The sequence below is a fragment of the Penicillium nucicola genome (assembly GCF_028828085.1).
Source record: "Penicillium nucicola strain IBT 29836 chromosome Unknown utg000008l, whole genome shotgun sequence".
NCBI lineage: Eukaryota > Fungi > Ascomycota > Eurotiomycetes > Eurotiales > Aspergillaceae > Penicillium > Penicillium nucicola.
In genome coordinates, this window is record NW_026643132.1 from 1,868,184 (window position 1) to 1,881,910 (window position 13,727).

At 50.1% G+C, this 13,727-nt stretch overlaps 6 protein-coding genes across 6 annotated transcripts; 2 read left to right on the top strand and 4 right to left on the bottom strand.

The window, feature by feature from the left end:
- Nucleotides 1–102: 102 nt before the first annotated feature.
- On the top strand, nt 103–3,856 carry N7511_008201 (DNA-directed RNA polymerase III core subunit RET1; the record flags this gene model as incomplete). The annotated part of the gene is made up of 3 exons (XM_057130578.1): nt 103–162; nt 237–994; nt 1,048–3,856. 3 exons carry the CDS (start codon nt 103–105, stop codon nt 3,854–3,856), a joined length of 3,627 nt encoding a protein of 1,208 aa, XP_056982361.1.
- A 753-nt stretch (nt 3,857–4,609) lies between these two features.
- N7511_008202 (DUF4246 domain-containing protein) lies at nt 4,610–6,666 on the bottom strand (the record flags this gene model as incomplete). The annotated part of the gene is made up of 4 exons (XM_057130579.1): nt 4,610–5,179; nt 5,253–6,290; nt 6,346–6,427; nt 6,476–6,666. 4 exons carry the CDS (start codon nt 6,664–6,666, stop codon nt 4,610–4,612), a joined length of 1,881 nt encoding a protein of 626 aa, XP_056982362.1.
- A 450-nt stretch (nt 6,667–7,116) lies between these two features.
- Nucleotides 7,117–7,953, bottom strand: N7511_008203 (TMEM53 family protein; the record flags this gene model as incomplete). The annotated part of the gene is made up of 1 exon (XM_057130580.1): nt 7,117–7,953. One exon carries the CDS (start codon nt 7,951–7,953, stop codon nt 7,117–7,119), a length of 837 nt encoding a protein of 278 aa, XP_056982363.1.
- A 686-nt stretch (nt 7,954–8,639) lies between these two features.
- Nucleotides 8,640–9,927, bottom strand: N7511_008204 (polyubiquitin-binding protein UFD1; the record flags this gene model as incomplete). The annotated part of the gene is made up of 3 exons (XM_057130581.1): nt 8,640–9,491; nt 9,550–9,867; nt 9,925–9,927. The coding sequence occupies 3 exons, from the start codon at nt 9,925–9,927 to the stop codon at nt 8,640–8,642; spliced, it is 1,173 nt and encodes a 390-aa protein (XP_056982364.1).
- A 184-nt stretch (nt 9,928–10,111) lies between these two features.
- On the top strand, nt 10,112–11,455 carry N7511_008205 (GYF domain-containing protein; the record flags this gene model as incomplete). Its single annotated transcript, XM_057130582.1, has 1 exon — nt 10,112–11,455. One exon carries the CDS (start codon nt 10,112–10,114, stop codon nt 11,453–11,455), a length of 1,344 nt encoding a protein of 447 aa, XP_056982365.1.
- A 268-nt stretch (nt 11,456–11,723) lies between these two features.
- rvb2 (RuvB family ATP-dependent DNA helicase reptin) lies at nt 11,724–13,234 on the bottom strand (the record flags this gene model as incomplete). The annotated part of the gene is made up of 3 exons (XM_057130583.1): nt 11,724–12,677; nt 12,728–13,174; nt 13,226–13,234. 3 exons carry the CDS (start codon nt 13,232–13,234, stop codon nt 11,724–11,726), a joined length of 1,410 nt encoding a protein of 469 aa, XP_056982366.1.
- Nucleotides 13,235–13,727: the final 493 nt, after the last annotated feature.

The window sequence follows — 13,727 nt, forward strand, 5'->3', positions numbered from 1 at the left end:
CCATGAGAAACCACCTCGTGAGCTCCGGTCCAGTCATTTGTGTGGTTTGATTCAGTTTTGTACCTGGAATCAACTTCCCTGCACATAAACTGTCTATTCAAAATGCCGCCGCGCAAGAGGACGCAGCCGTCAGCGGCCAGCCAGCCGCGACGACCCTCAGAGGTAACAAAACTTTTTTTCGAGTCGCAAGTCTCCAACCTCCGACCAATGTACTGACTATTTTGGCGCCCCGTTAGGCTGGAAATGCATCGGCAACCGATCCCACAAAAAGAAAGCGCCCGTCTGTGTCCAAGCCGGTTCCTGAGCCTCCCAGGCAGCCAGAGCCAGAGTCGGATCCAAACGCTCCCAAGTTCAAGCCGAGGGATCCATTCGATGCGCTGTTAGAACCATTTTACTACAACAAGGGTCTGACTGATCCAATTGATACCGCAAGAGATAAATGGAACCTGCTTCCTGCCTTCCTCAAGGTCAAAGGATTGGTGAAGCAGCACATTGACTCCTACAATTATTTTGTAGAGGTACAACTGAAGAAGATCGTCGAGTCGAGCTCCACTATCCGTAGTGATATCGACCACAATTTCTACATCAAGTTCACCGACATCTACGTTGGCTCGCCTCGACGAGCCGATGAGCAAGGCGATGGTGGTCTGGAATTCGAGTCAACGATCACGCCCCAAGAGTGCAGATTGCGAGACACTACATACGCTGCGCCTATTCTAGTCGACTTCGAGTATGTTCGTGGTCGCCAAAGGGTTATCCGACGAGGAGTTTCCATCGGAAGAATGCCAGTCATGCTCCGCAGTTCCAAGTGTGTCTTGGCGAACAAGACTCCTGCTCACATGAGTGTTCTCAATGAATGTCCTCTGGATCCCGGTGGTTACTTCGTCGTCAATGGAACAGAGAAAGTCATTCTTGTACAGGAGCAACTGAGCAAGAATCGAATCATCGTTGAAACCGACCCTAAGAAGGAAATTGTTCAGGCCTCGGTTACTAGGTATGTACTTGATCGAGCTCATTTAGTCGAGTGCCCCCGCTAACCTCTTATAGTTCTTCCAATGAGCGTAAGTCTAAGAGTTATATCGTCTTGAAGAAAGGCAGACTTTACGTCAAGCACAATGTTCTGAATGAAGACATCCCCATCGTGATTCTCTTGAAGGCTATGGGTATCCACACCGATAAGGAGATGATGCAAATGGTCACTGGTGACGACAGTCTCTACCAGGATGATTTCGCCATCAACTTTGAGGAGGCAATCAACGTCGGTATCCACACTCAACAGCAAGCCCTTGAATGGATTGGCTGTCGGATCAAGATCAACCGCAAACAAAGCGCCTATCGCCGTACCCATGTTCAAGAAGCAGTCGAAGCCATCGCATCTGTTATCATCTCTCACATTGAGGTTCATGACATGAACTTCCGCCCCAAGGCTATCTACGTCGCCCACATGGCTCGTCGTGTTCTCATGGCCAAGAATGACCCTGCTTTGGTGGATGACCGTGACTACTTGGGTAACAAGCGACTAGAACTAGCTGGACAGATGTTGGCTCTGCTGTTTGAAGATTTGTTCAAGAAGTTCTGCTTCGATATTAAGATGAATATTGACAAGGTCCTGAACAAGCGCAACCGAGCTGAGCAGTTCGACGCCTGGAGTGTCGTGACGATGCATGGAAATCACATCACTCAGGGCATGAACCGAGCCATCTCAACCGGTAATTGGAGTTTGAAGCGTTTCCGCATGGAGCGGGCAGGTGTCACCCACGTTCTTAGTCGTCTGAGTTACATTGCTGCTCTCGGTATGATGACTCGTATTTCCAGTCAGTTCGAAAAGACCCGAAAGGTCTCTGGTCCTCGTGCTTTGCAACCATCCCAATTCGGCATGCTTTGCCCTGCAGATACTCCCGAAGGAGAGGCTTGTGGTTTGGTCAAGAACTTGGCTCTCATGACGCACATTACTACGAACGACGAAGAAGGACCTGTACGAAATCTGATGTTCATGCTGGGCGTTGAGGACATCGCCAGTGTGGGTGGACAACAGCTCTATGCCAAGGGTGCTTACACTATCTCCATCAACGGTACACCCACTGCTTTGACCAGACGGCCCAAGTCCTTCCTCAACGCTTTCCGAAGACTGCGCCGCATGGGTCGTGTTTCAGAATTCGTCAGTATTTACATCAACCACCATCAACGCGCTGTCCACGTGGCCACCGACGATGGAAGAATTTGCAGACCGCTTATCGTCGTGGAGAATGGCAAATCTCGTGTCCTGAAGCACCACCTTGAGAAGCTGCGTGATGGCAAGATGGAGTTTGATGACTTCCTTGCCCAAGGTCTCGTTGAGTATCTCGATGTGAACGAAGAGAACGACTCTTACATTTCGATCTATGAGAAGGACCTCTCAAACACTCACACCCATCTCGAAATCGAACCTTTCACCGTCCTCGGAGCTGTCGCTGGCTTGATTCCTTACCCCCATCACAACCAGTCTCCTCGTAACACCTACCAATGTGCCATGGGTAAACAAGCAATCGGTGCGATTGCTTCAAATCAGTTCCAACGAATTGATTCCGTCCTGTATCTCATGGTCTACCCCCAGAAGCCAATGGTCAAGTCACGAACCATCGAGCTGACCAAGTACGATCAACTGCCTGCTGGCCAGAACGCAACTGTTGCAGTGATGTCTTACTCCGGATACGATATTGAGGATGCTCTGGTTTTGAACAAGGGCTCAGTGGACCGTGGCTTCGGACGTTGCCAGGTCTTCCGCAAGTACGTCACCAACCTGAAGAGTTACTCCAACGGCTCAAAGGACGACCTGCGCCCACCAGAATACGAAAACGGTGCTCCAATTCGCAAGCACGCGCTCCTCGAACACGACGGTCTAGCCGCTGTCGGTGAGCAGGTCAACGCCGGCGAAACTTACGTCAATAAGGTCACACCCAAGGTCCAAAACTCGTCGGGCATCACGGGCTCCGACGCTGGCAGGAATGAGTACATCAACGCATCGATGACCTACAAGCTCCCAGATCCCGCCTACATCGATAAGGTCCTGGTCTCAGCCACAGAGGGTGAAACCCAACTCATCAAGGTTCTCACCCGCCAAACTCGTCGTCCCGAAGTCGGCGACAAGTTCTCCTCTCGTCACGGTCAAAAGGGTGTCGTCGGTATCATCGCCGATCAAGCCGACATGCCCTTCAGCGACCAAGGCATCAACCCAGACATTATCATGAACCCCCACGGTTTCCCCTCTCGAATGACAGTCGGAAAGATGCTGGAACTTGTCGCTGGCAAGGCAGGTGTTCTCTCCGGCCAACATGGCTACGGCACCTGTTTCGGCGGCAGCCCCGTCGAAGAAATGTCCCAGATCCTCATCGACAAGGGTTTCAGTTACGGCGGTAAAGACTACCTTACCTCCGGTATCACCGGCGAGGCACTCCCCTTCTACGTCTTCACCGGTCCAATCTACTATCAGAAACTCAAGCACATGGTTCAAGACAAGATGCACTCTCGTGCCCGTGGTCCGCGCGCTACCCTGACCCGCCAGCCCACCGAGGGTCGTTCCCGTGATGGTGGTCTCCGTCTCGGTGAGATGGAGCGTGATTGCCTGATTGCGTACGGTACCAGTCAGCTGCTCCTTGAGCGGTTGATGATCTCGTCTGATCGCCACGAGGTGGACGTCTGTGAGAACTGTGGCTTTATGGGTTACTTGAACTGGTGTCCTGGCTGCAAGTCTTCTCGCTCTGTTGTCAAGATGGTTATTCCTTATGCTGCTAAGCTGCTTATTCAGGAGTTGATGAGTATGAATGTCACGGCTCGTCTGAAGCTTGATGATGAGTTCCCTGAGATGAAGGGCCGTTAAGCTTTTGAACGCGGTGGACTTTGGATGGTGTTTGGGATATTGAAAATGGGTCATGTGTGCATATACTTAACTCGGTCTTATGAATGAATGGCATAGCGCGGCGATTTTAATGTTATTCTTGCTGAACCCTCTTTCTCTATCGTAGGCCTATTACTTCATCTAATCGGCATTAAGCACGTAATGAACAGTTCATGACTGGATATATATGAAACTAATTCCGGATATCATCTATAGACTTACCAGCTCTTAAGATATATGCCGTTCACCCGTTACAATCCTTATTTACCTTATCCTAATAGAGTCCTAACGGTATGTACCTACGCCTTAATCTATTGATAGGCCTAAGCTACTTCTACTCTAATAGGAAGATAATAATAGAAAGGGAAGCACCCATAGGCGTAAAGAGGAAGTTGGTTACTCCATTTGATAGAAGTTATTCGATCACCGACAGTGGCCTTACTGGAAATGCTACTGTTTCTGGCAGGGTAAGGTAACAATCATGCAAATGTGATATGAGATACTTTACAGTTTCATAACAGTATTCTCGCTTATTATTGATATAATATCACTTAGCGCTTAATCTCAATGTATGGTAATTGTGTATGGTCCTCACTAGGTCGCCGCGCTACGGATCCTAATACCGCATGAGAACAGATAAACCACGAGATTCATTTTCGAACAATTGTTCAACACTTAGTATTGAAGGGAAAACAATGAGACAACAGAAATCTAACGAAACAGAAAAGCCCATTTTTAAAGCGACAAAACACTAGATTCAAAAGCCACATGCTGATACCGCGTAAACTCCATAATCTCATGCAAGAATTTACCCCGATGCTCCAAAGCCTCATCCAAACTAAGCGGCATATTCCCCTTATTCTTCCTATTGTCAAGGGCCAGCTTAGACATCGAAGCCTTCAGCTCCTCATCCGATGACTGCAAATTCATAGTCCAATCGATGCGCTGTGGCGGAACATTGGCGGTGGAAATAATGCGAATATTAGGATCGATCAGGAAGAATACCACGGCGCGTCCGTGTCCAGGCTTCGTCTTGTCTTTCAGCTCGAACCGAGTGAATTTGTGCTGAATGGTGCAAGGATACATGATTGTTCGGCCGGGAATGGCGCGGATCACGCCCGGGCATTGAATGGCCGGCTCGCCGTTCTCCAGCCCAAAGACTTGACGCAGCCAGATGAAGTCATTCGGGTCATGCTCGACTTCCGACAGTGTGTCTGTCTCAGCAATATTGCGGAACTCCATTGTAGCGTCTTCGATGTTATCGTGCTCGTAGGTGAGGAAGGCCGAGGCGCAGATATGTTCGTTCTGTGGCTCTGTTGTTAGCACCGGATGTATTTGTGGTGTTGGAGTGGACTGGAAATTGGCTTTCTTTACTTACCATTTGACCCTCGACGTGCCAGTCTGTTTCAAATGTTGGATCTTCGGGGGTGAGATCACAGCCAAGTAGACGAGTCACCACCTGCAGTCCCCGGTCTTTGTAGTCGCGGACAAGATCAACGCCTCGTTCAATGCGAACAGGAGTTGGGAGATCCTCAGGCAGCTTGTCCATCATCCAGGGAGGAACAGCCCAGGGAATAAACTTCTCTGCGTCGGGTTGAATAGCGCGGAGATTTTCCATTTTCCATTTCTCGTTTCGGTCGTCAAACTCGCTTTGTGCTTCCCGAGGACCCATCTGGGGTGCCTGTGCCGCAAGCTCCTTGGAAATGGGATAATATTCCGCCTTGTGGTATTCAATTCGGGCACGGGCGTGGAGCTGGTCTTTCAGGGGGGTCAGTGTTGCGTTCCATTGAGGGATGATGTTGTTGAAACACTCCTCAAGGAGTTTGTAGATGTTGCGGTGCTTTACCGGGTGAAGATTGTTGATATAAGTAGCTATGTGCCACCGGCCATCTTCACGATATTCCCAGTCTGTGGGGAGGATCTGGTAGTTGCGGCTGTAAGGGTGGACTTTGATATCTGCCCGGGAGAGGACTCGCCAGGCGATATCCTCTCTGGTGATCCCAGTCTCCCGGGGGACGGGGATGATTTCGCCCTGACCAGCGTGCTCGATTGCGTTCTCGAGTGTAATCGTCTTGTCCGTAAGAATGCGACTCTTGCCATAGACAAGCGGGTACAGCGCCATGGCGATAAAGTCTCGCTGTTTGCTCAAGAATCCGAAATGATAGAATTTCAACTCTGGCTGGTCGTATTCCAGAGCTCTGATCTGGGTGCTAAGATTTGCAATGAGCGATTTAGACAAGTTCGTATCAGACTTGGTGACATCGCCATTGTACAGAGCAACAACGTCTGTCGTTTCGTAAATCATCGCTTTGAACTCTAGCTCGTCGATTATCCATTCTGCCATGCGTAGCGTGATGTCTCTACCGCATTCCATGGCATCCCTTTTCCACTTCTCCTGGATAGTGGGATCAAAGACCTGTACTTGTTTAGCAGGACAGAGCCAGCAAGCAGCAAGTGTATGAGATACCCACCTTTTTCCACCACTCAGGGATATCAGTCAAATCTTCCAGGAAACCTAGCATAGCAATCTCACGCAGAGTCAAAACAGGCAGACTGCAGAACATGTTAGCATGGTCAATCTTTGAAAGCTCCTCAACTCACTCTACATAGCCGGCTTCGATGTCCCTATCGTCTAACGCAGATGGAAACAGACTCCGACTATGAACACCATAGATGTTCTTCTCGCTTGGAGCATAGTCCAATGGACGACCAAATCCTGGAAGTTTAAGACGACAGTCTTGGAGTTTCGAGGAACTGAGAAAGGCCGCCTCGTTGGCCTTGTGTTGGAACATTGCTGAGGTAGGTGAACAAGGCTTATATATATTCCCGTCCCAGAACAATAAGCTCTCAAACTGTATAGCTCACAATATGACAGACACAAGTACCAGCAAGGATATCGGTAGTTAGGATGAAAACACAGAATAAAAAGTATGAAAAGCAGCCTTTAATGATGCATGGGTGTCGTTTTCATCTCACGACTGACGAAGGAACAACGGAACTCCTTTCCGACCTTTCAGTTGATCTGTGCCAGATTTAAAGTCGTGGGTGCCATGGGCGTGTCTTTGGAATACAGTCATGGTGATCTATAATCTAAGGGCCCAGGGATCATGGCATTAGAAAACCTTGCATGGAGTCCAACGGTATTGCCCTAAGAATCGAACATATCTATTACAACCGTTCAAAGAGCTGATTGGAATGGGTTGAAATGGATGAAAAGGTCTCGGGCGAGAAAATAAAAAGGATCAAAGCAGACCCAACGGTCTCAAGTGATCTTTAATGATAGTCCAATACCGATCTGGATCAGTCTTCATATGGGCAACATGAGCCGAGCCCTTGAAGAATTCACGACGAACCACCCAACCTTGCGTCTCCGCCTCCACAGCATGAGATTCTGTATCTTTCCAGTCAACCAACTCATCCGCATCGGAGTAAATGTAACAGCGAGTGAGAGACTTCTCCGGGTTAGCCGCCCGCATCAAAGAGGTATCATTGATGACCCTGCGAGCCAGGGAGATCGGGTCCGGAGAAACAGATAAGTACTGAACCAGCTTGATGAAAACCAAAAAAGCAAAAAGCATTGCTTTTCCCAGACAGTGCAAGATCCACATTTTCGGAAGCGCATAAGAGAAAGCCCTCAGTCCAGATCGCAAGGTCGACTTTCCCGGTGCACTATCCAAAATCATAGCAGAGATGGGCAGCGGTGATCCGGTAGCTTCTTTCCAGGCTTGGAGTAGATGGGTGATATTGGTCAATCCTCCATTCGAGAACATGTGCACGTAGACCGGATTCTCAGGGGTTACCAAGGTGCGCATTGCTTCCACGGCCGGTACCATGCGGGCCTGCTGGCCCTGAGATGAGCGAAGCATGAAGTCATTGGAGGAACTGCGGATAAAGACGATTCGAGCTGTTGGTAGCAAGCGTCTGTATTCGATCACATATTTGGCCAGGGCACGTGGGGGTGCATTCATCCAGAATGCAAGGAGTATGACTGGTCGAATGGATTGGTTTGTTTCTGGGTCTTGGATATAGACCGAGGGAGCCAATTTGGCAAATGAAGCCAAGGGATCGACTGTAGCCATGATGTTCCAGTATGTCTTTTGATGCGAGCAAACCTTGAACGCAAATACGGCGGAGTGGGGGGATCCCCAGATTTGCCAAGAAGGCACTAGTTGAAGTATGAAGTATGAAGATCTTGAAGGAGTCAAGTTGACTTCAACTGACAACGAACTGAAGCGAGGTGGGCTCAAGGGAAATTCTTGGTCGTGTTTGCTGAGACATATCGGCCATGAGAAGATTCTCAGAAATTCCTGTCCCTGGTTTGAGGACGTGGCAGACTATCCATGTCATGCTCATTCACAAGACATTCGGGGCCATGGCACTCCGGACTCTCTGTAATCTAGCAAACCAGCTCAATAGCTGCCGATGAAATGGCATTGAGAAAGGATGGGGATTCTACTCTTTGGGCCGAGTGGAAATTGTGCATAGAGCCGCCCTCAAAGGTAAGACTTTACAACCCGGATACAATTGGCAAGACAACCATGAGATACGCATAATACATAACGTTACGGATACAAAAGACACGAGGATAAAGCGGTGTGTTAGAAAGGTCATTGTATGTAGTCGTGAGAGAACGCCGAAAAGACACACCCCCTCAAAACGCCAGGATCTTGCTGTATCGTAAACGAGATCACCGCCGCAGAATCTAGATTGCTCTCCCTGGATGGACGTCCGCGGATATGATCGTGGGGTTCATACGTTGCCGAAATTAGCGCAAGGTTCGACCCTTGGAGCTCTTGCTGCTTTCTTTGCCCTTGGAGCTCCCAGCCTCACTCCCTGACGTAGGAGTCTCGGAGCCAAGATCCTTTCGTTTACCCCGCAATGTCTGACCGAGTCCTTGGAATTTGGGTTGGTCCTCTTGGACAACCATACCATTCTCATCACGCTTCTTGACAGGTTTGATGGTGTAACCGAAGAAGAGCTGGTTGGGCGGGAGTCGAAGAGGCTGCGGGCCGTTGAGTATCCGTGCCGGGGGAGGATGTTGTGGATTGGAAGCACCGGGAGTAGGAGTCGAAGGGTTGGGGGTTGGGGCTTTACTGCCTTTCTTTGCATTGAGACGCTGGCCCCCGGACAGGAAATTGGAGGATGCTGCGCGGGCACCTGCTGCTGCCTCGGTGGCTTCGGGAGCAATGGCGGTGTAGTTGATTGATTGTGCCATAGTGCCATGAGGGTGCATCAATCCACCGGGTGGAAGCTTTCCACCGATCACGCTACCTGGTGTGCTTGTTCCACTGGTCTTCTGTGGTTCTTCATATCCTACCGGAGCGGCGAAATCGACCTCCAAATCCGTCTCTAGAACAGACACTGCATTCTTGGATCCGGATGGTTTTGTCTCTAGCACGGCCATTTCGTACACTTGATCGTTGTATCCGAAAGTGAAGACATCGCCTTTGGTAAGACATGAGAAATTGCGAAAGGCGTTTTCGAGGACGGCCTTCGGGTCACTGATATCGAGGAACGAGGTGGATTGTGCTTGAAGCTTAATAAATTGTCCCGGGGGAAGGTCGGTGGATTTGATCTGGAGAAGGTCGCCAGGTTCCAGCAGTAATGTTTGCATCAGCTGTAGAGGACGAGCCTTAGTATGAGGTAGAGTCCATGAGGGGTTGTGCCTCACTCACCCAGAACGGCAAATAAATCTTTCCTTCCTCAGCAATAAATTCCAAGACACCAGCATGTGTCATTCTCTCCTTTGCCCCATTGTGAAGCTCGAACATCATCGGGTAGGTAATGTGGAGACGAGTAAGCTTGTCCAATGCGCTTGGAGGCATGATGACCTTGCCGCCATGATTCACATTCTCCCTTTCAGGACCAGGGAGCATGGCCACAGGATAGCAGCGGTAGTATTCATCGAAGCGGCGAGCTGCTGCGCCGGGACGCATGATGCCGGCACCTAGGACTCCGTCCATAGGGTCGTCGGACCAGTAGTCAGGTCGGAACTGAAGTTGTTAGAAGTGACAAAAAAGTAAGAGGGTGTCAAAAGCTACGAAGCTCACCATGGTAAAGAATATGTTCGAGGTGTAATGAACAAAGTGCCGGTTAGTTGACGGCGCTCCAGTGACGCAAGTTCGCTCCGCTACGATTTTCCGCTCCGACCCCAGACCCGGAAATCACCTTTGCGAACGCCGTGCGACGGAGCTTCCTTTGCACCTCTTTCTGTGCAAATAACATATTCTGCACATCATGTCTGGCTCACTACCACACCACAAACGCGCCGGTGAGGATTTGGACCACTCTCAGTACAATGCCGCCGGCGAGGAAGCTTCAGACAACAAAAAGCCACGCTTCGACCTACGCAACCCCTCATCCCTGGCTGCGGATGCCCAAGAAGATGATGCCATCCTAGACGCCGATGAAATTGGCCGGCGTGGCCAGCAAATACGACGCAAAGCGGTCAATCTCGACGGGTACGACTCGGACAGCGACAACGAAGGTTTCTCTGGCCGCGGGGAAGAAAAATCAAAGCGCAAAGAAGAGAAGCAAGATGCTGACGATGACGATATGTTTGCCGAGCTTCAAGAAGACTTCGGTGAGGAGGAAGTGGACGGTGACGAAGTCTTGAACAAAAACAAGAAGAACGTTCGTTTCCTGCGGGATGACGAGATTGAGGGACAGGTTGCTTCTTCAAAGGGTGGAGGGGCTCTCAATGTGGATCTGAGCAAGGGCGCAGATCAAATGCCCGACGACAACGAGTCCAGTGACAGCGAAGTCGGAGAGGAAGAACGCGCGCGGGTCGACGAAGATGTCGATGAGGAACTTGGCGCTGGCGCGAAGAAAAAGCATGCGCCTCTACTTGATGCCTTCAACATGCAAAATGAACAGGAGGAAGGTCGGTTCGACGACCAAGGCAACTATGTTCGCAAGGCAGCAGATGCAGACGCAAAATACGACAACTGGCTGAATGACGTATCGAAGAAAGATATCAGAGCAGCTAAAGCGGCAGCCGAAAAGCGCGAGGAAGAACGCAAAGAAAAAGATCGAATGGACGACAGCATCTTGACATCGGATGTCCTTAAGACTATTATCACACATCTTGATCGTGGTGAAACGACACTTGAAGCATTGGCCCGACTAGGCAAAGGCCTTCACCGGAAACCTAAGTGGCAAAACAAGAAGAACAAGAAAAAGGATGTGACTGAAGATACTGAAATGGCGGACGAAAACCCCGAAGAAGTGGCCCGAAAGCAGGCCATTGATGCTATCACTGGCGCCGCCGATATCTTGATGGGCCGAGGCCAGGTCGACATCTATGACACCGAACGTGAAATGCTTACTCGTCAATACCGCAATGAGACCGGGGAACAATGGGTTGAGCCTCCCTCCAAATCAGGAAATGGAGAGACAGAGCAAGGGCCCGCCATGTGGGAGTATCGCTGGTCTGACGCTCGAGACGGAGGCGAAGCCCATGGCCCATATGATAGCGCTATGATGGACGCATGGAACAGTGCAGGCTACTTTGGCGAAGGCGTCGAGTTCCGCAGAGTCGGCGATGCAGGGCCGTGGAGCAACAGTGTTACCTTTGTCTGAATATGATCATCTACACAAGCCAGTTTAGTCTGGCTACTTGTACGAACAAATACCTTGAAATGAAATAAGTATTAATGTCAGGACCCTCAAAAGAGGGCCTTAGTTCAATTCCGCAGGCCAAATCACCTCAACAAGCGCCAGTCCTATCATACATCGTTTGATGTGACAAATGAAAGCAAGAAACAAGTAAATCGAAATCCAGTGTAGTTTTTTACCGAACAGTCCCAACACATACCGCACATGTTTATGAAACGTTGTCATCGCATTATTACGACAGTTCCATGGCATCGCCATTAGCACCGGTATTGAAGCTGACATTGCCCTCGTCGCTGATAAAGCGCTGCTCATATTGGTTAACGAACTTCACGCTGCGAGCCGGGTCGTAAAACAAGCGGAAGCTACGCTGCACGTCATCGACGCTGACCTCCTTCGCCTTGCGCTTTTGAGTCAAAAGGTGCGAGGTAGTAATGATGTTGCTGGCATAGCGCAAGTTCGACTCCTGTCCGATCTTGGTGAGAAGGGCTAGAGCATCAGGCGAAATATCGATTTCTTCCTCCTGGGCCCTGATAGCAAGAATTTGACGGATCTCGTCGCCCGAGTACATCTGTGTGCTGACAATGACCACCCGGTCGAGGAAGTCAAGGGGCAGACCGTGAGGTGAGGTGTATGTAGTTCCACGAATACGTGCCTGGCCGCGGTTGCTAGCCATGATGACGATAGGTGCCAACTCCGCCTCAAGGGCACGGTTAACGTATGAGTAGCACTCAATATCGAGCATGTGGACCTCGTCAATGAACAGGACACCGGGGATAATCTCGGCCTTGCCCTCTTCCTTCCATTCAGCCACCTTTGTGTTGATTTGGTCCCGAACTTCGCTCCGAATCTCGCCCGTGTCGCCGGAGAAGAGGGCCAGGAAGCCTTGTGAACGCGAGTTGATGACATCGATCTCGTGGAGGCTGACGGTGTGGACGATCTCCTTGCGAACCTGAAGCTCGCCTTCGGGGCACTGTACAAATTTGGTGTCGGCACCCATGGCATCGTAATCACGAGAGCGGGCGTATGAGCGGCCGAGCTTGGTAATCTTGCCTGAAGACTTATCGATCGAAATCACATCTCCTGCCATGACCCGTTCCTTGGTCATGGAATCAATCATCTTTGTTCCCATGTCGTAAATCGTTTCCATATCAGTGGTCTTGATTGTGAGCTTTCCTTGTTTATTACCCTGTAGAAGTCAGTATTCAATGTCAATAATGCCCTGGAAATGCTTCTTACCCCGGTGACGCTTCGGTCAATCTGGATCTCCACAACTTCACCCTCGATAATTTCACTCTCTTCTTTAATGCGCACGCCAATGGACTTGCGGAACGCCTGGGTCAAAGCTTCCGTCTTGGACATTTCCATCGAGAAGATTTCGGAGGAAGCGAGCATGGTGAAGGGTACATCTGGTCCAAGGGACTGTGCCATTCCCATCGCAATTGCAGTCTTTCCTGTGCTAGGAGGTCCCGCAATCAGAACCGCGCGACCAGCAATCTTGCCTTCCTTAACCATCTGCAAAATCACCGCCGCAGCCTTCCGGGCTTTTTCCTGGCCCACAAGACCTTGCGACGACGTGCGAGGCTGCAAAGTATCCGAATCAACACCGAGACCTCTGATATGCGAATGGGCGGCGATGAGGTTCAATCCCCGGAGCTCCTTGCTCTCTGCGACGGTGGAGATTGGCTGTTTTGAAGTTAGCAGCTGCAGAGATATCATTGTAGAATTGTAACTTACAACAGCCATTTTGGTAAATTTCCGGGGCAAAACCTTTCTCTGACGGCAAAGCTTTGTTGGGATAAATGCGATAAAGCTCCAGAAAAGCAAGAGAAGAGAGAGAGGCAGGGCAGATCACAGAACGGAGTGATCGGTTACCGCCCGGCAGAATTATTTGCCAAAGAGTAAGCGGATAACTTCCAACAACAAATCAGCATAGCAACCTTTGGTTCTTTTGAACCCGGTATAAGCGCGGCGCACTCACTGTTTGTTTTCTCACGCGCATTGTCCCTCAGGCCTGTTTGAACTTCACTTTCAACCAATTTCGACTGTCACGAAAACCCCCACTTCTCTCATAACGAGACGACGTCACCCTGATCGACGCGTCTTTATGCCTTGACCTTTGCTCCTCATCCTTATATTTACAGTCGAAAGCAAATTGCGCCAAACAAACTGCCTAAAGTCAAAGTTCTGGGTCGGGAAGGCCCCGCGATCGAACTGTCAAGTCCAAACGCCCGCCTTG